At 41.3% G+C, this 23,339-nt stretch overlaps 1 protein-coding gene across 1 annotated transcript; it reads left to right on the plus strand.

The window, feature by feature from the left end:
• The first annotated feature begins 1,112 nt into the window (after positions 1–1,112).
• CDO1 (cysteine dioxygenase type 1) lies at positions 1,113–11,072 on the plus strand. The gene is made up of 5 exons (XM_068665870.1): positions 1,113–1,338; positions 3,072–3,149; positions 5,086–5,243; positions 7,813–7,982; positions 10,314–11,072. The coding sequence occupies exons 1-5, from the start codon at positions 1,160–1,162 to the stop codon at positions 10,341–10,343; spliced, it is 615 nt and encodes a 204-aa protein (XP_068521971.1). The 5' UTR covers positions 1,113–1,159; the 3' UTR covers positions 10,344–11,072.
• The last annotated feature ends 12,267 nt before the right edge of the window (positions 11,073–23,339 follow it).

Here is a 23,339-nt window from a genome sequence, read left to right on the forward strand (position 1 = left end):
CTGATATTGTTTCCAGGGTATCCTGATTTCATTACATAAATTCAGAGTGATCTTATGTTCTTTCAGATCTCTAAAAGTCTGATTGAAGTCAGCATAGTTCTCCGTCTCCCACATACCTACCAACACAACTTGCTAAAAGAGTAGCAATGAGGTGAAGTCTGCTTTCTGTGTGCCAGAGGAGGTTTGGGACAGATCAGTGACTGTACCTATTCAGTACATTCAACCATGTTTCACTCCAATGCATTAGATCCCTGACCCATTTAAAGCCATGCTGATGTCTCCCTAACTGCAGAAATCCATCCAGACTCTCAAGTTGCAGCGATGACTTTTTTTTTCTTGCAGCTACCGGATGCACAGGTCAGAAAGAGAGAAACCAGGCACACTGGAAATCCCTCGATGTCAGTTCCTCTGTCAGGCATTGGAATGGGTTGCCTAAGGAGGTGGTGGAGTAACTTCCCTGGGGATGTTTAAGGAGGGGTTGGATGTGGTGCTTAGGGACATGGTTTAGAGTGTGATAGTGGTGTTTGGGGGATGGTTGGACCAGATGGTCATGGAGGTCTTTTCCACCCTTAATGACTCTATGATTCTGTGATTCTAAGGATGTGTGCAAGTACTGTGAGCACCCTGAAAGCTACTGCAGGTTCACAGTGCTGACCTGCCTGCTTACCACCTCACAACCATCAGGCAGGCCTGAGCAGCTGAAGTCTTTTTTGGGGGGGAGGGAGAAGGGAGCAAAAAGAATGGTGGCTTTGGGGTGCATTTTGAGTGAAAAAAAAATAATGCTGTTTTACAGTCAGTTCTGCAGCATATGGTGAATTCAGTGGCCCAAACTCGTGAGGACGAGAGACCCCAACAACATCCAGACCCAGCCTGAAGCCCACAGTGCTGGGGTCAGGGGCTGCGGGGGCTGTCTGCCCTCCCGGATATACGGGACCAGGCCGCCCCCCGGCAGCCTCCCCCGCCGCCTGCCGCCCGGTCACCACACGCCGAGGCCCAGCGGCCGTCCTGCCGGTCGCTGTCGCCGGCCAAGGGCTGGGCACGGCCGGCCGCGGTCCCGCCCGCCCGGCGGGGCGGTGGTGGCTCCCGCCGTGCCTCCCGGCGCATAAAGGCGAGCGGCGGGGGCCGGCCGGGGGTGTGGTGGGGGTGGCAGCAGCCGGCGATGGAGCAGCCGGTGCAGACGGAGATGTGGAAGGCGAGGAGCCTGGAGGAGCTGGTGCGCATCCTGCACCGGCTTTTCGCCGAGGACAAAGTCAGCGTGGAGGAGGTGCAGGCGCTGATGGAGTCCTACGAGAGCAACCCCGAGGAGTGGCTGCAGTACGCCAAGTTCGACCAGTACCGGTACGGAGCCGCTCCGCCGCCCGGGCACGGGCAGGGGGCAGCCCAGGGGGGCGGCCCCCGGGACCCCCGAGGCGGTAGCGCTCAGAGGAAGGCGGCCCCGAGCGCAGCCGGGGCCGGGGCAGCCCCGGGGGGGGTCTTGGCGGTGCTTCCCCGGAGGCTCCGGGGCGCTCCCGCTGCGCCCCCAGCCCCGGTGTGAAGGTGAGGTGGCCGGCAGGATCCTCCGGGACGGGAGAGCCTCTCCTGGCCCCGCTATCCTACGAGCATCATCCTGCTGCTGCGACTCTCCTGGCTGCCTATCTCCGGTGGGATCCGATGGCGAAATTGTGGCAGGGAGTGGGAAGCGAAGTAGAGAGGGGGGTGGAAAAATGTGTGGTAACATTGGAAGGGTGCACGGCAGCCTTGGTGTTGGCTGGCTGTGCTGAAATAGCAGCGCTTGAGAAGCTGGGTCAAGTGCCAGCGTTGATTGCTTATGTTCCGACAGCATGCAAGAAATACGTCTGCAGACAGACTGTGGATGCAGTAAGAGGCAGCATATAGGTACAAACCTACTTTGCTGCAAGCATCCTATCGATTACAGCCTTATGAAGAACCTAATTTAAAAATAAATAAATAAATCAGTTGGCATCAGTGCACTTTCTATGTGCCTGTGCTTGCATCTTTTAGACAAGAACGAGGTGTCCTGCGTGGGCTTAGATATTTGACTTGCTTGGCAAAGTAAGCCCTGATAATCGTGACTGAAGCTAAAGCAAAAGCAGGAGGTCCCGGTGGGTTATTTGCACCATAGCAGCCAGAAGCCCAAGCCCCAGTTCAGTAGGCAGTGCTAGGTTAAAGGTTGATCTTAGAGGTCTTTTCCAACCAAAATGTCTCTGTGGTTCATTGCGATTAGAGCCCCTGTATGGAGAGGAATGCTTAGAGCAAAATCCCAGGCCCTTCTCCAGGGAGCTTCTCAACAAGAGGCAAGCGACAGCTCGGGAGAGGCTTTCAGGGGGCACAAGGAACCAAACCTAAGAGGTGGCTATTAACACAAAATGTTTTCAAGCCACAGAAGCAAAGCCAGAAAAGCCTCTAGAAGGCTTAATGTTTTTAAGAAAATCTATGATACACTTTGTTTAGGAGCAGATGCTGGCAGAAATTTCACCACAGGTATTTTATCCACACCAAAGGGCTACAGTACAAGATGTAGAACTTTGAGGGAAAGGAGTACCATGTATGGAAAGCCTGACATCTTTTCTTTTTTGACCTAGTACAAATGAGTGCTGTGTAACACAAAGAAAGCCAAGAATATCCAAAAAGAGCTGTAGAAGAATGTAACTATGTATTTTTCTTTTCTTTCCTTTTTTTTTTTTTTTTTTCATTGCAGTCCTCTGTTTCTAATTATAAGCCAGCTGCTGGAGTGACTTCATTCAATAACTATTTTGATTTGATCCTGTCTACCACTCTAAGCTTGGACTCGCAGTTCCCAAACTGTGATCATTTATGTAATTCAATCGCAATACTACTGTCAAATATTAACTATGTCCAGTTTTTTTTTCTTCCCAGAAAAAGTACTTTCACAACAACAGCTTAAAAGTCCAATTTCACTTTTTCCAAGGAAACCTTGGCTTTCAAGAGAAAGGGGAAAAAAAAAAAAAAAAGATGTTTATAGTCACAACCTTCCTTCACAACAATGTTTATATAGTTTTGTGTTTTATAGGCATATCAGTACAGTAAAAAGCAAACACTTTGTATTTCAGGTATACAAGAAATCTTGTGGACAATGGAAATGGAAAGTTCAACTTGATGATCTTGTGCTGGGGTGAAGGGCATGGCAGGTTCGTATCCAAAGATTATGGTTTTAGCAAACAGATATAAAGCTACCATATCTTTCACTGTCATGTAAGAGGAAAAACAATCAGCTCTACCTGAGCTATTAGAAAATGTCTGGTAACTAAGCAGTGCAGAACTCCTAAGTGTTCCTTTGGAATAGAAGACCTGAATACTTGGTTTATTTTTTTTGGCAATGTTGTCTCTCACAGTCATTTTTAGAGCATTTAAAAATGCTCTGGCCAAATCGTGTGCTCCTTCTGTTGGAGGAAATTTTTAATCCCAGAGACACTGTGGGTCCTCTGGGCAGGGCAGGTTGGTCAGACCCTGCTGGTTCTCAGAGTTCCTCACTTTGTTGTGGAAGCAGGACCTGGTTCAGCTTAAACAGTCCTCGTTCTCTCATGTTTAAATCCAACCTCTGTGACATGACAAAAAAAACTAGGTTGGGGTTAGAACTGTGGTTCTAGGTTCAGGCATCCCACCTCTCTCAAAGCAGACCCTGCTGCTGGTGTGCCTCCAGAGTTGTGCATGCAGACCATACCCTGGACACCGTACTCTGGACTGTGTAGTCCTACAAACGTGAGGGCAGGATCTTGGAGTGTCTTTTGCAAGATGTTGGATAAAGCACAGTATGGAATAACAAAACTTGCAGGTTTTCTGATTGTCCTTGGATATAAATAGAAACCATGAGGAGCTGCTGGGATGTTTTTATTATTTGTTTTAATTGAGAATGCATTCTGAGCATTTATGGTGTTCTCTAGGGAATGCCATGGAGTTATACCCAGAGAGATGTAGGAACACAGCCCACCACCTCTATTCCTTCTGGGCTATTCCCACAAAGACTGTAATTTATGTCAAACTATGTTTGGGTTGGATGAGTATTTGCTAGAGCTAGATTGAGACCACAAGCTGGTTTTTTGCTTCCTACATGGGTAGGATCAGATTGTTCTCATGGCTTGTAGAAGGACCATGACAACGTGGCATTTGTGAACTGTTCTATGCCTGAAGCAAGCTCTGCTCTCTTGGCATCTCGTTTTACAGGGAAACTTTGACATTTGTTTATTGAAAACAGTAATGTACAAGTACCAAGTTTTTGATTGAAACTTGTTAGCACTGTACCAAAGGGAGGGCCAAATTCCCCTTTCCTCCACAAACCCAACGAGTAGACAGCTCTCCCTTTGGCTTAATCCTATTGACTGCTCTAACAGTTAGTCTTCTATTTTAAATAAAAATAAAGCCCAAACCCAACTGTGTATGTACTGAATATGTCTCTAAATGTAGCAATTAAAGCATACCTCTGAGCAAGGAGACAGATGAAAGAAACATACAGATCATGATAGATCCTGCTGTTTATTCACTGCCACTGCAGTGAAATTGTATTTATCGATGGTTGTACTTAGAGTCAGAGGTACAGCATTTTCTATATTCAGCAAATGCCTGTGTATTCCACCAGTAAAAAGTCCATAGAAATTAACTGGAAGTAATTGTTTTTTCCTGTGTTTTGGAGGGGAATATGGTGGCTCTGGAAATACTAGATATGTTTGCAACATTATACTGGCCTCTGCCTGTGGTCACTTCAGAGAGCAACATTTTGTTTCTTGGCCCACAAGAATTAGTGTTCTGAAGATCTTTTTCTGTCCTCCTCCAGGCTTTCTTTGGTAAGGTCCAAAGTTGACCAAAATCTGACTTTTCCCAAAGTTCTGCTGTATGTAAGTTTACCTGGATATATTTCCAATGTAGCATTTTAAAGTAGGCCTATCATAGTCACTCTGTTTTTTGTTTTGTTTTGTTTTGTTTCCTAAGACCATGCATGATCCATGTGCAATAGCATATCATTTTGGGGCTACATCCAGATAATGTATGCTATGCCATCTGTTCTATTTGCTGTACTTAAATTAGATATGCATATCATACTGAGTTAGGTTATTCTTTTCACATATATAGCAGCATCCATGATCACACTGATTCACACTGCTTTATGAAGATCCTCCAAGGAAATCTAAAGGAGACACTGTTTGAATGGCCTGAGAAAAAAGGAAATGGTGAAATGACTAAGAAATCAGAACGAGTTTTGAGAGAAAATCAATGTGCCTATATTAACGGTAAGCTCTTCTAATAGTTTGTTTGACAGCTACCCATCCCTGAGTCTTACTCCGAAGAAAAGTGTTTGTATGCTCTCCAAATAGTCTCCTACCTCTAACAGTCTCTTGCTAGTGGTGTTTTGCATGGTTGTTAAAGAATTGGGCTCTTTTGCTTCTGCACAAACCCCACATTTATGCTCAGTAAAACAAAAAACAAGTCCATTAACTCCCTCATGACACATTGCAACAATTGCTCAATACTTAAACGTTCCAGATAGCTCCTTTACACCAAACAGCCTTCAGCACTGTGCTGCAAATAACTACTTGAAATTGCTAGTAAACTTACAGCTTAAATAGTATTTAGTGAGAAATAAGGGAATCAAATAGTTTAATTGCTGCTTTTTTTTTTCTTCTTCTCAGATAAATAATCCTTTTGGACAGTTGTGGAAATCCTAGGGAAAAAAAAATACAAAAGCTGTCTATGGAATAAACAGAACAAGCAAAGGCCCTGATGCTCAGTGTTAGTTTTGTCCAAATCAACAGAAGAGTACGGTGCTGAAGTTCAGTGTCAGCAAAAATGGATAAGCTTGAGCATTTCAATCTACAAAGCAAATGCCTCTTCCCACAGATGCTGAGAGACAGCTAAGTCTCTACCAGTAAGGTTGCCTAGGTATCTGGAGCCGTCCCATTACGTATATTCTTAGCTATCACCATGTTGTGCTCTTCTGGAGGCCATCTGGAAGTTGCCAGCTGGGCATAACATTCTGACCCTATGCAAGATATTATATATCATGTTGAAGAGTAATGAGTACCGCAGAACAATGGCAAAGTGCTGGAGAAAGGGACCATCTGCCTTTAAGATGATGATTCAAAAACTGGAGCACACATGTTGCAGGGCTGAGCCCTGGAACTCCCCAAGGGAGCTTCATGTCGGATAATGGATCAAGCCAGGGTGATGGTGTGGAGGAAGCCTGAGTAGCAGTCTGCAGACCTTTGTTGAAGATATACTATGTTAATTGAAAAAAAAAACAAAAACAAAAACAAAACATAGGACAGGAAATGCAAAAAGGAGCTTGTCATGTCTGCTGATGGACGTGGTACTCGCACACCTGGGCCATGGGTTCTTACAATCATTTAAGTTTTCCTCACTGTGTGGTTCTTTCCCATGCAAGCAATTATAGCCCATGTTCATCTTATCCAAACTTTCTCAGTTACTTAAAACAAATTTACTGTCTGAGTCTCTGAGGCAGTTTGGATCTCTGCCATGTTTCCTAACTGATAGGTGAGTTTAAAAAAAAAAAAAAAAAGGTAAAACCAGTAGAAGAAAAATACTGATGGTATGTTAATTGCCTTAACTACTTCAACAGTGACCTTCATGTTTCTGTCGTGTGCTTCTTGGTTACTGTTGTACTTTACTTTTAAGGTTAAAGCCCACTCAGCTGGGTTTATTTGGGTCTCCCATTGCATGAGCATAGAATTAGGTCTTCCTTCTACCACATCCTCTATTTAGATAATGGCACTTGGGGCTTACACTTGAAATGTATCAGAGTTAAGAGTGCACTTATGATTCTCAGAGTATCATGACTACATTGCACAATATGAGTCTAGGTATTATATAACATATTAGTGCAAGTACAAAGGCTGAGCTGTTTTTACAGCAGGGTCATAAATTTAAATTCAAGGTCTCTTCTAAGTAACTCAAAAATTCTAGTGTAGAACAGAAATGGTTTGTTGCATGAATGTGATTCTTCATACCTTACATTTTCACCTAACAGTTTGGTTTCTACTCCAGTGTCCCAGCAAACACCATTACTTCATTAGTAGCCACACAATAGACAGTGCTGTATTTTATTACAAATTCAGTTATGCTTGCTAGTAAGCTAAGGTTGGAAGTTTGCCAGTCACTAGTAATTTGTCACCTTAGTCAAAAGATCAGACAAATGAGAAGCCTGTTCTTCTCTAAACTAATAAACTGGAAGGATTAATTACTAAACAGATGCCAGCAACAGAAGACAACTACATTTTTCCCCTTGAGTCCATGCCCCAAATAAAAGTAGCTGTCTGTTACCATGCCTGATACCCTTGTTACTGTACTTAATTTAACAATATTAAATTGTTAAATAATTGTTGTTAAAATGATTAGCAATAAAAAAACTTCTGCCCTGTAAAATTTCTTGCTATATTTTTTAGAAAATCTAACTTCCCTGCTTCTAGAATACCTAGAACAATGGTATCTCCTAGGAAAGTAAATAACCTCAAGCTTCTTTGGAAATGATAGCTTGAAAATAAGTGATAGTATGGTCTTCCTTAGGCTTCTCTGGATTTCTTTTGGCCTTTAACCTGTAGCAAATAATCCAGTGTTCTAGGAGGTGCAGAAGGCAGTAAAGTAATCTGAAGTATTTAGGAACCAGTGATGGAGATCAGCATCCAAATTCCCTGTACTGAGTTATGCGGTGCCCATAAAAGTGCAGGTATGCCTAACTGGCTGGCTCATGAATTTAAGTTTGGATGGCATTTTTTCCAGGTATCTGAGATCTCATTAAATCTTCCTGTTAATGCAACTTCTTGTTTCATGCCCTCTCTTGTGTAGACTCCATTGGCCTGCACCGTGTGGAGAACATAAGCCACACAGAGTCTGCCGTCAGCCTGCATTTGTACAGCCCACCCTTCGACAGCTGCAACACCTTTGACCAGAGGACTGGACACAAACACAAAGTCAAGATGACCTTCTACAGCCAGTTTGGAGAACGGACTCTCTGTGTAAGTAGATGGCACACAGTCTTTGACTGTGTTCAGCCCTTGACTGAACACTGCCACATGTGGGGATGGGGCTGAGGGGCTGCACTCCTGCCTTCGTTTATCAGAGCGGTGGCTCTGATAAACTGCTGCCTGCAACAGGCAGGAGTTCCTGGGGCATCCAGGTATGGCATCAGCATGAAGCCTATTTCCAAATAGTACTCAATTTGTCTGTTAGCACTTCCCTGGTATGCAGTACTCTGCTTCGTGAGAAAGGAAAGTAATGCAGCCATGTGTTTTATAAATGGGAAAACTGAGGCTGAAAACTTACTGTGTATGATGACATTGGATTTGGCTGCTCTGCTCACCACCCCCTTTTTCCTTGCCTGTGGACTCAGGCAGGTTTTGTGAGGGTTGGAATAGCCTTCCTCTCCTTGATCAGCAGATCAGTTCTGTGCTGAGAAATGAGAATTTGGCTGTTAGTTGAGTGTCTTCAGACAGCAGATGATGGTAAATACAACCTAGTCAATGGAAAACAGTGAAGCAGACAGATTGTTTTAGCCAATTTAAGTCATGTGTAACATTTCCTGCCTAGACTGTTCTGCCAAAAGCATCAAGTTTCAAGTCCGTTTTTTTTTTAAATCTCATAACTTACTGTGAACGGAAGCAATTTTTAATAAATTTAATGTGATTCCTTAAAATTGAACCTTTGAAATGGAAAGATAGGCTTTTAAAGATAGTAGGCTGGTTGTCTGTTGTCTGCATTCTTGAGAAACAACACAAGATTCTACTTAGGTAGAACAAAAATCTTAAAATCAGCTTTGGGGTAGGTACCAAGCTAGGATATCTGGGAGAGTATAATAGGGCTCTTTTTGGCACTCTTCCATGCATTGGAAAACTAGACTATTAATGAGGGGTGAAAAGATAAATTCTTGCTGGTCAGCCATCCAGAGTTTCAAAGACTGTTTTTTCTTAGGTACAGAACACTTTCACCTTTCACTGAAGCCAGAAATTCAGTACTCAGGAGTTTCATGGAGTAAGCCTTTAGTAAGATCCTGTTAAAATTTTATATAATTGACAGGACAATGTAATTATTTCTTTGAAGCTTGTCACATTAAATGGTTACCTTACCAAACAGCTGAAACACCAACTTTAACCTTCCCAAGTTTGAAAGCTCTTTGAGAAAGTAAACTCGAATTTATACTTCAGATTTTAAAGGAAAATGAACGTGGAAAACTGTTTAGCAAAATTCACATGAGAATGCAGTATTTGCTTGCTTCCTTTTCATTTTAAGTGCTTATTGAATATGAAAAATGTAAGATAACAAGTGAAACCAGATATTTTGACTTGGACAGTTTTTACACTCTTGATCTGTAACCAACTGGCAACATTGGTACCTTTTGTGGGAAACTGGATCTGGCTTACAGGATAGAGGTAAATCTTAATCACTGGGTCTCTTTCATGAATTCCTGTAAATGGAATTCCAGTGAAAAAGTGGTGGCTGGCCGGGGCCATCCAGCTGTCTGAAATGACTTCAGACTACAAAAACCTTCTGGTCTGGGTGAGGGTTTCTGGAAAGCTCACTGGAAACTCAGGCTTTCTTCTGCTTACAGATCTCAAAAGTACATACAGAGGCAGAGAGCTATAAGTTAAAAATGCACAGAGAGTAATGTGAAGCACATGTGCATATCTTTTACTAGTGAGAATATCTGCCTAACCAAACATTCAGTGCTTCCCATTTGCCTTACGTTTTTCTGCAAGAAAAACACTCAGGTAAATCCCTAATGGCTTCTGACCACACTGAAGTCTTAATTAACTAGTTCTGCAGTAAAGACTTAAATAAATTAGATAGGCCTAATAACTAAAATAATAAGTAGATATGTTACCAAGGCCTTGTCCGTGGAAGTGACTGTTTGCACAGTCCAGGTACAAACCATAAGAATACTGATGCAAAAGCTCATTGAGGAAAGGCTGTTTTTGCTATGGGTGCCATAGCACATCAGAAGTTCTTGCTACCAGAGATTCTGCTGGGGAAGGAGGTTCCTTGCTGATATCTGCCTTTCAGGCTGGACTTCCAGTTTCAGTCAGACCAATGTGACCTTGGGGAGAAAAGGAGGACGTTCTCCTCAGCTGTCTCATGGTCATGATCACAGCCAATGGATGGGGAGGCTGATTTTGCCAGATGCATAGTACCCTCTGTAAAACATGGGGAATGTCTTGCAAGCTGTACTGAAAAGAAATACAGCAAGTCTTGTAAGGCACTGAGCTACCCTGATGATAAATCCCATGCAGAGCACATGAAGCACGGTTTCTGCCTCTTTTCTTAAAGAAGCAACCTTTCCTCTTCCCTTTCAGGCAACGGCAGTGCCACAGGAGAACAACTGAGAAGCGCCAGCACATGTTTGCACAAGACCTGCTGAATGTTGAACTGGGGACAGAAGACTTGCATGGCTCAGGCCGGCAGCCATCTCTTTCTATACCTTGTACATAGACCTACACTAGGGCAGCTTCCAGCAAACCCCGTTCCCTGAGTGAATGGTGATAATGGGCACTAGGCTAACTAGTGCTGTCAACTACTTCAGAGGTTAGATGCCTTTCCTTAGGCTATTGCCAAGTCAGAATTAAGTAGTTTGTTTTCTGATTCTAGCCTCCTTTTAATTTCGCTTCAGAAACCACATTGAGAATATCAGAAATAAGGTTTTTAAATATCTGACACTACTTAATAGGCCTACATGTATGTATGCTCTCAGTGTACTTAATAAACACATAAACTTCTAAGCTTCCAGTCATTTGTACCTATGGGTAGCACACTAGATACAACTAACAGCAGATTTTTGTTATTGTCTTCTAGGTTTTAACGCTCTAGGCCATTTTGTTAGTTTTGTGCATTTTTTACTTTTTTTTTTTTTTTTACAATTTCATTTGTCAGATCTTGTTTTAAATGAGAGCAGTGAAATGCTTCATATACAATGATTTTCAAAACTGATTGGGCAGAAATTTGGGATTTTAATAAAACTAATCAAACAATGCATCTAATGTCCAGTTTCCAAAGTGTTCTGTATAGCTACTGAAGTCCTTTCAGGTAACTGAAATAAAACTGGATTTGTGCATAAATTTCAAAGTTTTCAGCCTTTTTTTCTTGGTAACTAAGATATTCATCACACTTTACTAATATTCACATTGCTCCTGAACATCAAAGTATTTTCCAAGCAATAAGCTTTCAGAAAAGGCTTTAGAAAGTCAGAAGTATTTCAAATATTCAAAGAATCCTGATCCCAATTAAGTTAATGGGAGATTTGCCATTGAGTTCACTGATGCTTTGTAATATCCTCAAGTTTTAGTTAAAGGAAAGCACCACCTTGAAAAAAAGAGTTAATTCTAATTAAATGCATGAAAATAAGTGAAATCACCCTCACTGAGGCTGTCCTGTTCACTTAACACAACTAGTACGTAAGACAAAGAATCTGTAGAGTCTGTTAGTCTCTGAGGTAACTGCTTATTGCTCAATAAGCAATATAAGTTCTAACATTACCCCTTTTAGATGAGTCATATATTTCCCTCTATCTTGACCAGCCCAGCAAATACAATATTTGCTTGATGAGCCCCTGTTTTCCTGTTTTCAGAAACGCTCCTTCAGATTTCCAAACAATGTTTAAGCAGTGTCACTGTGTTTAAATGAAACTAACTTTGAGCTGCAGGTATTCTGAGAGCCCATGGGAAAGCTATAGGTGCTTTGTCAGGGGAGAGAAAGGGTATCTAAGGAACAGATGAAGAGAAATGAAAGACAAACTGGACCTAAAGGGAAAAGAACAGGGGGAATCATCAGTAGTAAGGAGGGATTGTCTGCATGAGGTGGACCTGGAGGCTATGCCAAAGTGGGGGTCAAGGGGACATGTGGCCCCTAACTGGAAGCAACTTTAAGAGCACTGACACCGTGAGCATAAGTAATCTACTGTGATTTTTTCTGGGGTCTGGCATGCCCTAAAATTTAGCATGTTTCTTTCTCATTCACTATGAATCAGTTCCTGGAAAATCTTGTCAAGCCAGGTGTTGGGCTTTAGCTTTTTAATTTGACACCACTCAGGTTGCTGTGAGGATGTCACAACATCAGAAACAAGTGATGCTGGCAGGCACCAGTGGAGGCTGTGTCAACCAGCAACCCTGCTAATGGGTTATCTAGAGCAGGTAGCTGCGGCTTTGTCCAGTTGGGTTTGGAGCACCACAATTTTGCTTACTAGGTAAAATTAAAGGGCATACTCAACAGCTCACAGAGCACAGGTCACTCAAGCCAAAGGAAATGGGAAGTTCAGAGAGACAGCCAGGAAACAAAGCTGCAGTGAGGTCAGCAGCTAGCTGTACTGAGATCAACAATATAGAAACTTATACAGTACTCCAGCTAGCCACACCCATACCTAGCAAGTTAGCCAGAGGAAATGTAAGCAGAATAGATGGAAACCCTCTACACAAATTGGCTCAAACAGTGTTTACCCATGGTAAATTGGGCATTGCACAAAACACTACAGGAATTCCAGTGTTTCAAAATATGGTACTATCCAGGTACTTATGCCTGCCATATTAGAAACAAGAGGGTTGCATACCCAACATAAGGGGCATTAATGCAAGAAACCTCAAGAGAAATCATGAATTTGTTTCAGAGTCTATAGAACATACACCACAGCTGCCTTTTTGCTAAACCATAAGCACTACGTATCTTGTGCTCTGAATGAACAAACTAACAGCTACTGAGAGCCATACTGAATCAATAAATGTCATGCGATATAATGAAGAGAGTCACATTTTCACTTGCACAAATGTGTTCACATAACCTATACTGGCTTAAAACATAGAAACCAGCAATGGCAAGATAGTATTTGCACATTATTATGGATGAACAGCCAATGTGTTAAACCTTCTAGCATATGAAAATACTTGAGATTCAGACCAGCACTAACTGGCTAACTGATGAGGTAGCAACATGCTGTGGGCTGACAATTAGCTTTCACTGGGCAACGAACAGACATGTAGTGTTTCATATGCTTTCAGCTGGGTACAAGCTATAGAGTAGGGTTACTGAATTAAAGAGAGCTAGTTCAACATTTACCTGGGTTACTGCTAAGATTGCTAAGTGGTGAGAAACACTGCTCTAAACTATTAATACTACTAAATCATTTAGGCTGGCAAAGCAGGAGGAAGTCATTCTGAGTGTGGTTTGGTGAGCTAAGAACCCTGTGAAGGAGCTTCAACAGAAAGATGTAGGGAGGTCAAGTAATGCCAGGAATAGAGAGCGGTATTTACATGAATTTAGCCAATTCCAAGGGTTTGGTGGTTTTGTCATCATTGTTGTTGTTGTTTTGGAGAGTCATTATTAGAAATGTTGCAAGAAGAGGAGTGGTTTATCAAAGACATGTTGTACCTGGGGAGGCTCTGTAGCTAAGAATGCCTGCTTATGCAGGAAAAGGCTGGCAACAGGGACTCCTCTGGGAATGGAAATGACGTCCTGGATTGTGTGGCTGTGGCTGATGAAGTCCACACAAGATCGTCAAGTATGATGTGGGGGTTTCCACCTACGTGTAACCAGCAAGCGAGCAGCTTTTTCTCTTCCTATGCTGAGGTGTGGGAGCCTGGAAGCCTCTAACAGGCATTGTTGCAGGAGAGGGTCCCTTGCCCTGTAAACATGGTTTCTCAGTTCATGAGACAATTGAGACTAGAGTTGCTTTCATTCTAACTCACTACAAAATCTTAAACAAATTAGTGCCATTTTTTAATTTAAGCCTAGATGACACTTGTCTAAGTGTCTTGACTTTATTCCTCTTCTTTTGTCAACACAGAGAAGAACACAGAGGAATCAAAATCTATACTGCATGTTGCTCTGCTTCCATTACAAAGTTTTTCCTAAGCCACAAAGATACAAGATGTGCTATTCACTAGCTAATCTTTATAGTTATTATTCACACTCCTGTCACACTAAAGAGAAAGCTATGTTGCAAGGATATAGCCCTCCCAAGGTTAAAAGAGGTGGTGTGCCTACAGTGACTCTTCGAAAAGAGTAGATTTGAAGCTCAGTACTTTCCAATCATTATATATATTCTACTCCTGCCAACATACCTCACAAAAGCCTTTGCCATCCTTAAAACGTTAGAGAGTCTTACATTCCAGGCACAGGCAGTAGCTCCAGCCCCTCTGACCAGTAATGGGAGCAAAGCCACCATCAGTGAACTGTGCAGCCCTTCATGGCTACTTCTGCCCCTTTTGTGAAGCTTTATTCAATAATTAGATCCCAAATATTTGACTCCTTTTGGTACTTAGAACTACAGTCTATTTCTTCAGGGTTGGACAATCCTCAAAATAGAGACAGGCAAAACCTTCTAAATTAAGTGCTCATTCTTGTATGCAAATACAGAAAATTTCCGTTTGTTTGTTTGTCTTTAACAAATAACAAAACAATTTATTTCTTTTCCAGAGCTGTTTCCTCTCTGCTTTTACTCTCCAATTCACTGCAAAACTGTGGTACAGACAAATGACTACTTTTTCTCTGAAAGGGTAATTTCTTGACATTTGAGGTGTTCTTCCATCCTGACCCATTGTGAGGTCAGAGGAAGACACTGATGTCAAACTTTACCTTATTTAAACTTTTAAAAGAAAAAAAAACAACAACAACAACAACAACAACAACAACAAAAAAAAACACAAAAACAAAAACAAACAAACAAACAAAAAACACTTTTCTGAACCACGAAATTAAAAATGTTTGTGGTGGTTACTGTCTTACAATTTGGATGAGTTTTCATACTCCTCTCTCCTCCTCTTGGTTTTAATTTTCTTTTCTTCAGGGGCCCTGTACTCTTCCAGCTTTATTTATCTAACTGGCTGACCTGCAGCAAAAGGCAATGACAAGTGTTTAGAAACACAGTGGCTAAAATGTGAGCTAATGTGTTTCTTAGGGGATGAAGCTTCCTAAATTCATAACAATCAGAAAATACCATACGAGGACTGCGTGGCACATGCTGCTCTGATCTTTCCAGTGTCTCTGAGCGCCCCATGAAACACAAAGCAACCACAAATAAAATATACTCCCTGAATAGAAAGGAAAAAATATGTTCTGGAAGACAACGGCCTGTTCTCTGCTCCTGCTTAGTATTCAGTATTTAGATTCAGACCCCAGTACATATCTTCCTGTGCCCCCTTTGCTTATTATATCACCTTGAGAATGCAAAGTGTTTGATTTTCTCCGTATGTCACTTGTCTCGGGAAGCTCTGAGAGCAGAAGCCAGGAGAAACAAACCTCCTCCTCTCTCCCTAGTGGACAAAGATGCCCCTGGGACTCCTCATGTGTTTGTCATCAGCTCTCTGATCAAATTAGTGCGCTGAAGAGCGTCTCTTCCCCTGTGCCTGCCTGCAGGCAGGTCCATGGCTTTGCCCTTAAGTGGGTTGCAAAACAGCAGCGTGAGCACTTGGAACGAAGTGCAGGGACCTCCTGTCCATGACTCCCTTGGAGGATGGCCCTGACATGGTGTCCTAAGCATGAGGACAGGCAACCCTGAGGAACAGGAATAACTCTGGAGATTAGAGAACGGCTCAGTAAATGCTGCGGGTCTGTTGCTACTGCAAAGACCAAGTTCATCTGAGGTCTGGTGACATACGGTTACAATAGCCATGGCTTGACCTTCACCCTGAAATACTGAAAAACCTGCTGGAACGCATTGGGACCCCGTGGCACATGTCTGCTTCTCCATGGTGACAAAGGCTCTGAAGGGGCCTGGGGTTGCTGGTGCAAGAACACTCACTGAGCACATGCTTAGAGAAGAAAACAGCATTTAGAAAAGCTTGCTTTAGGGGAAATGTGCAGAACAGCCTTGTTTAAACATAGAGGCTGGAGGAACGCTTTTATCAGCTCTTCAGGCTAGATCTTTATTCAGTGACAGTTGGAATGGCAATGCTGTCATCGGCTGACTTACAACACTTCAAATCAGCTGAGACAATAGTTCTTATTTTAAGCCCTTGCTGGGAGTGAGTGGTTATTTCCAGTTAAATTTATTACCTGAGACTTCAGACTGTGGCCCACACTAAGCATGGTTACTTACGAGTGGAAAAGGCACTCACAGCTGAAGGAAAACCTTAGCACCCGGTGCTTCAAGTTGGCCAGGAGCAATCAGAGCTAGAGTCTCTGGACAAAAGGCATGTGTAAGAGGAAAAACCTTTCCCTGCCTCATTGCATCAGTTAAAGCAAACAGCACACCTCTCTGTTTTTGCACTTCACCTCATTGCTTCATTGCGGCATGAACTCAGATTAAGGAGGTACTTTCATTTGTAGTACCTACTTTGGGGTTCTGATATCTTAGAAAAATAAAACCCTTGTGTTAAAGTTTATGGTCTGGATTCTGGCCCCTGCTCTGTTGGCACAAAGCAGTTGAAAAATGAGCTTGAGTTATCTGGAGACTCCCCAAACTTTGTATCGCTGTTAACATGGCCATTAGGGCATTTTGCAGAGCTGTGCAATACTGTAATTGTAAACATTCTTAAACCAAGCAGGAAAAGTACTCGAGGTCCTTAATGGAGTACATGAAAGTAAATTGTTGCTGCCATCAACAAATACACACAACGTGGTATTGCTAATGCCATCCTTCCATGGGTAGATACCATGCCAGGTATTTATGAATTAGACTGATATATGAAACAATTTGAGTTATACTTAAACTACTTATGTAGCCTAATCTGCTGCAGCATTTCAGCTCTTAGAACTATTTGTTCTTACCATATCAACACTGTGGTAGGGGAGTAATGTTAAGTCCTTCAATAGAAAGCAAACTGAGGCACAGTGAAGTTAGTGACTTTCTGTCATATGGGGCAGACAGCTGTGCATAAGTGTAGCATACCCCATTCTCATTTCCAATCTATTTAGCTAGTCTGTATTTCTATTGCTATCTGAAATACCATCATCTTCCATGGAGAACTAAAATATAAGGAGAGTAAATATTCTTACAAAGTGTCTATAACTAAGTTGCCTTGTACTTCTATTGTAAGACTAAAAGGTTGAGCTAAGGTCTGGAAATATCAAATGCTCTTTCACAGGGAAAGCTCATTCCCAATGGAAGTAACACTAATACTTTGTGTTAGCTGTTGACTCTGAAGTCACAATCATAATATTCAATAAAAACATCTTTCATCATCAGAAAGTCCCAAACACTTGTGCAGGTCTTTTCCACAGAGCTTAAAATGGTTCAAAACAAATGGAAAAATTTTTCCATAGACTCATACTAAACTAAAGGTGGTGTTTTGGAAAACAGTTGGCTCTAGGCAAAACAAGATCCAAATATTGACATGCAGAATGCCTCTGGAGTCTTCATCTTCTCACCTGCAGGGCAGCTTTTGAGATCATCCGCAGTAGATGAGTGAGTTAAAGAGTCACTGCAGTGTTAAATGCTCACCTCAGTTACTACATTCAATGCTCACATCAATTGAAAGCTATTTCTTTGAAATGGCTAATTGTCTCTGTTTGAATAGCTGAAAAAGTTATCTTACTGTCACTTGAAAGAATAAAAATAAAAAAATAAAGTGATGGCAAATGACCACATGCTCAAAGCACCATGAGCTTGGGCTTACAACCACTGTTCAGAGCCAGTTATACCATGTTACGGAGAGACTTAAAAGACATGGGCTGCCAGCTCCCCAGACTTAGTTCTGTGAAAACATTTGTGCAATTCAGTGAGGAACACTTAGGACCGTGACTCACCAGTGATCTAAAATGGACAGACTAAGCCTTGACTGCCTCCAGCTATCCATCTGCACATCTGTTTTTCAAAGACCAGAGACTCACTGCAGGGTCAGCTGAAGCCGCTTTTGAATCACTGCAGTCTGCAGCCTGGCACATTAAGACAAACTGAAACTGGTGCCAAATTTATGTTAGATGTGGAGTGGTAAATCACCTGAGTTCATGAGCAGCTATGCATTCTCTCAGCTGTTCTTGGTGCGGAGTGGGGAGGGAAGATGGCAGTCAAGTTGTATCAATAAATAGAGAAACAACCATTAGCTGCATCACTCGGATTTAGGATGGGAAAGAAGAAAACAATTTGGTGTTGTACCAGGTCTGCTCTCTGTATGACAGCTTGGAACTACTAGCTGTTGCAGATGCTCTAACCTTGTTCTTAGGAAATATAATGCCCTTGAAGCTGCTTCAGCTTGCTCTTTCTCATGTCTCTAATGAGGAGCGGTACATTAAGTTAACATGTGGATATATCTGTATACTACCTCATGCTCTCAGATCATGGATGTGATTACATATTCAACTAAGAAGAATTTAAACAGCCATACATGAAGAACCATGCAACACGGAAGAAAAGGTGATTATCTTGGACAAAACTGTCCCACTGGCAGTAATCACAAGGTTTAAGATCAGAGCCTCTTAGACAAAAGAGCTCTAAAAGGATTTTTTTAAATATTTTTCAACCAACTGACAGTAATTGCTGTCTAGGATCCCATAAGTTCTTCCTATGTAAGACTCATTGTAGGACTCAGAAAAAAATGTTACCTTTAAAAATATGTCGAGTTATTGATTGGTGAAAGTACAATGGCTTAACAGTTAAAACTGTGCTGATTTATCAATATTATTGCTACCTGTGTTATTGTGATGCAAATAGTTTATACCAAACATCAAGAGTGCTGAGAAGAGATTTATTTTTGTTTAGTAAGGAAATGAAGTTCCTGTTAAGGTCCAAAGTACACAGCCTTGTCTACAAGGGTGGGGACATCATGGATTAAAGGAGACGGTATCTCCTAAAGCCATCTCATTTGAATGAATCCTGTGTGTATCAAGAGTTGTCCTTTTTCAGTAGTGGAGCACTGATAGATAATGCAGAACACTCACTAGGCCACTGTTTTGAGGTCCACACTGGGCTCTTTAAATGCTTTTGGGATGTTGTAGGTCTGTTGGCACATCTCCTGGGCAGATTCCTTACTAGCTACCTGTGCGTTGGCACATGGCTTCACAGGCCAGCTGCCTTAAACTTCTCAGGTTGACTGTCTCTTCCAGAATTGTCTGTAGTTTCCCTGTGCTCCTCCTTTGGCATCACCTTTTCAGATGATCTTCACATGGAAATGTGAGACACAAAGAATACAACCACGTAATAAAAATCACAAAGAGGGGTCTTTGCTACAGGGTGGGTCTTGTAACTCATTTTTACAACTCATAAGTTAGTAAAAACAAAGCCTAACTCATAAGTTAGTAAAAAAGAAACTTGTACAAACCAAGACACTACTTCTTTCAGCAAGCATTATTAGACCTGCTAGGAGAATTAGGAAAAATGGAGAAGGGTTCAGGCACACATGACCTTTTCCTACATGGAGACAATGAACAGGCATGATTTCATCTCAGGAAAAAATTATGGCTGAGATGGTAATCTACTGTTGTACAGGAAGGTTCCTGATAGAGTTGAATTCTTTTACAGAATGGTAATATCAGCAAAACAATAATAATAGTAGTAATAATAATAAGTAGTAGTAATAATAATAATAATAAAACTGTAAAACCTGATTGACAGGAGACTTGAAAAACAAGACTGTGGTGATGTTCAGAAAAACTCTTCAGACAAGTGCTTTTGTAATAAATTTGAGTTTTTCCATTGCCTCCCATGGGAGCAGAACTGGATTCAGTGGTGCTGATGCCTCTCTACCTTAATGATGTTAACAGCAAGTGTTTGCTCTTTTGGGGGTTGGAAAGGGCTGCAGCAAGGCAATAATGTTCTGCACACCTGTTAGGTCCCCTTCAGTTGAGCCAGATGTCATTCACAAATTCCCTTGAACTTTGCTGAGTTGAACAGGGAACAGATTGTTCTTCTAAGAGGTGCCTAGGATCAGAAGTGCCTGGGCTAGCTGGGGTCTAAAACTCTGTGATGTTGTTTAGTCATGTTCTGGCTCCAAACTCCTTGTTTTCTTTACTTTGAAATTGCTTTCCTTTGCTGGGCACAATGTCAATTCAACTCACAGGAATTTGTTTTCTGTTTTCCATTCTTTCAAACCTCTTTCATGGTTGGCTTTCAGCTGAGGAAATTACCTTTTTCCACACAGACATTTTTTCCACTACAGTTGCAATTAGATTTTTTTTTTTTTTTTTTTTTTTTTCTCTCTCTTCACTTTTTACCTTATTCTGGTAAGTAGCCTTATTACTCACTGAGAAATGTTCCTTGTTCTGCAGTTGTATTTTAGGTACTCCAATATGGATTAAGTTAAGAGACATTTGTTGCTGGACATTGTCAAGTAATATCTCACTGAAGAAAAAGCAGTGCAAATAAGCCAGACATTTTTTTTAAAGCATGGTCTTGATGTAATTTATATCAAACTTTTCACTAGTTTGGGTCTGTGGGAATGTAGCATTAGCTCAAAGTCTTTTTTTTTTTTTCTCTCTCTCTCTCTTTTTTTTTTTTTTCCTCTGTGTGTATCGTTTTCTCTCATTTTTATTCCTGTCTTTTTTCTTAAATTCTTCCCTCCCACTTCATCTTATTTTCTGTGCATCATGGGCTGCCTCTGTGAGAGGGGAATTTGATTGTGTGAAGAAGCTCTGATAAAGCCAAGGGGGTTGTCTAAATGGATAGTCAGAACAACACATCTGGTATGGGAGAGGTATAGATTTTTCTTCCACTCTTCTACAGCATTATTTTCAAACATCATCTAACTATATCTTATTTCAGGGCTTGAGCCTGCTAAAGAAATTTACCACATTGACAGGATTCTGTCTTTTCTTTCTAACTTCCTGTAAATGGTGGTCATAATCAAAGTTTACGTTGCTGTGTGTGAGAAGTATCTACTTCCTTAGGAACCTGATATTTGCTAGCTTCAATTCTTCCTTCTTTAAGTCAAATAGATAGGATGGTGCAGTTACCATTGGGACATTGAAGGAAGAAGATGTTGAAATGAAAAATAAATTGTACCACAGAATGAAGAGCCATCATAATCTACAAAACATTTTCTTGAGAGTCCTTCTGCTACTTGAGACTGAGGTCTCAAAAGTTTTCTATGGATAAATGAAGGAAGAAGAGAGAACAATTCCAGGGGCAGACCTGTTGTCTCTGTAAACAAAATTTCCAGATATATTCTGAGGAGTCCTGGTAGATACCTTCATTGCTGCAACACATTGTTGGTGCATCATCACAACAGTGTGGCCATGAAGAAAGGCAGGAGTGGAATCATGTCCCAAAGAACCAGAACAGCTCAAGGTTAAATGCAACATAAACCCTGGCAGCCAGCAAGAAAGGCCCTGCTGGTATGTTGCACAGAAGTAGCTGGAAGATGGTTTTATTACATCTGGTTTTGACTCGAAACCTGGCTTGTTTAATGTCTTAGCGTTTCTCCCTTAGTAGTAAAACACTTTAAATCTTAATACAGTTTAAAATAGAGTACACATTATGTCACATTATAAAATAAATTCTCCAGTTTCACTTGGAAAGACAGAAACTTGAAAACTGTTCCATAAGATCCAAACACTTCAGAGTCATTTAATATTTCAGCCTTTCCTTGACTGTGTTGATTTTCTCCTTTCTAGGGTGCTAACTTGACACCTATAATCTCAGCTAAACTTACTATTCACTGAAAAGCAAATTTTGATTTTCTGAGGGGTAATTTTGACTGCTCTAAGAATGTAAATTGAACAAATAGGTAAGGAAGACATTTTGATAGAATGGTTTTCTCACAAAAGCAATTACATTGAGAGATGTGCCAGCTTATGACATTGCTACATGCAAACAACTGTATCTGTGTGTATATATATATATGCCTGCTTATAAGCAAAGGGATATGGATTATATATTCAATGAATAAATTTAAATATCAATTCCTGCTTTAAACACAAATTCCTCCCTTGCTGCCTTCATATGATGCACAGAAGCATGACCAGAGCTTGAGCAGGTGTTGTGCATGGCTTCTCTGTGAATGGAATTAGAAGAGCCCTGTAATTCATACCCTGTTTTGCTGTGATCAGGCAGTCTGGGGGTTTAACTCAAGCTATACGAAGGACCTTGTCCTCCACATAGCCATTCTCCTAAGGGACAGAAGGTGAGATGGAAACTGTGATGTTCTCTTGCAGTCCGATGCCACAACGGTCACAGCAGAAACAGAATGCAGCTTTGTGCAAAAATTAAATATTATTTAATACTGAAATAGCCTACAATTACCCCAAATATATCATATGGACACCTCAAGTGTCTGGCCAGGCATGAACACATGCTCTCTGTTGCCTGGGACCTGCTGTTGTACGAGTTCAATAAAGTGAAAACACACTGAGATACGGAAACAACAGATGCAATGCAAAGTCAGCTAAAGGCAGAACAGTTTCAAAAGGAAAAATACTCCTCTCTTCAGTGGCAGAGGGACTGGAGTATTGCTTATTCACTTTTCTCTTGGATTCAACTAAAAATGTCCAGTTTTTATCCACATTTCCAGGTAAAGATTGTTTGTTTTACCTTTTGTTGTATGGCACAGTTGAGGTGACATGTCTGACTTACATCCAACAACCAGTATCTTCTACTGTATCTTAAGTGCCTGGTTTCTTAGCACGTCTAATTCCTTTAGAATTACAACTGCACTCTGATTAAGCTATGCTCTCATAAATAGATCTTTTTTTGTTTGTTTTTCCACGAGACATTTATTCAGTTTACACCAATTTTCATTTCCTGAAACAGCCTTTTACATAAAGCCCTGTAACTTTTCTTAAAAATTAAGTGCAAGAATTAGAGATTTGATGGCTTAAATTCTCCTTTAATACACTCATGTGGAATTGGTGAAATCACATGACTATATTGATCTGAGTTTTGATCAGGACTGAATTCTGACCTTGGGTATATTCACTTACAGAATGTTGATTACAGTGAGAACCAAGCATATGCAGTCAAGGCTCAGCATTTGGCCTTTTTTCAGAACACACATTAGTTTTTGCTTCTTATTCAGTAGATGTAGTCCATATATCAAAAACATTGCACATTTCAAATGTTTTTGTTTGTTTGTTTGTTTTCCTTGAATTTTGCCCAGGGCCCCTTTGTTTGTTTTTCTTATTTTTTTATTTATTTGCTTGCTTTTTCCCTAAAAGAGGTGTTGCTTGTCTAATGCAGGCTCTCTGTTTGTCCTGGTCATCTGACACCAAACAAAACTCACAAAGCTAATTTCTACCTTGGCCAACTGTAGTTCTCCAAACCTGCCTGTACTGTTGCATCAAAACTGAGGACAGGTCACATTGCCCTGTTGACACAAAGATACGCTTTACAGCAAAGCACTGGCATGACACAGGTGACCCTGCCTGTCTGTTTCACAAGTATTACGTCAATTCTTATTGCAAATTCCTTTTAGCCAGGCACCTCATGAAAAATATGGAGTTTTGGCTGTTTAAACGGTGACTAGTCA

Source organism: Anas acuta, chromosome Z (genome assembly GCF_963932015.1).
Source record: "Anas acuta chromosome Z, bAnaAcu1.1, whole genome shotgun sequence".
NCBI classification, from domain to species: Eukaryota; Metazoa; Chordata; class Aves; order Anseriformes; family Anatidae; genus Anas; species Anas acuta.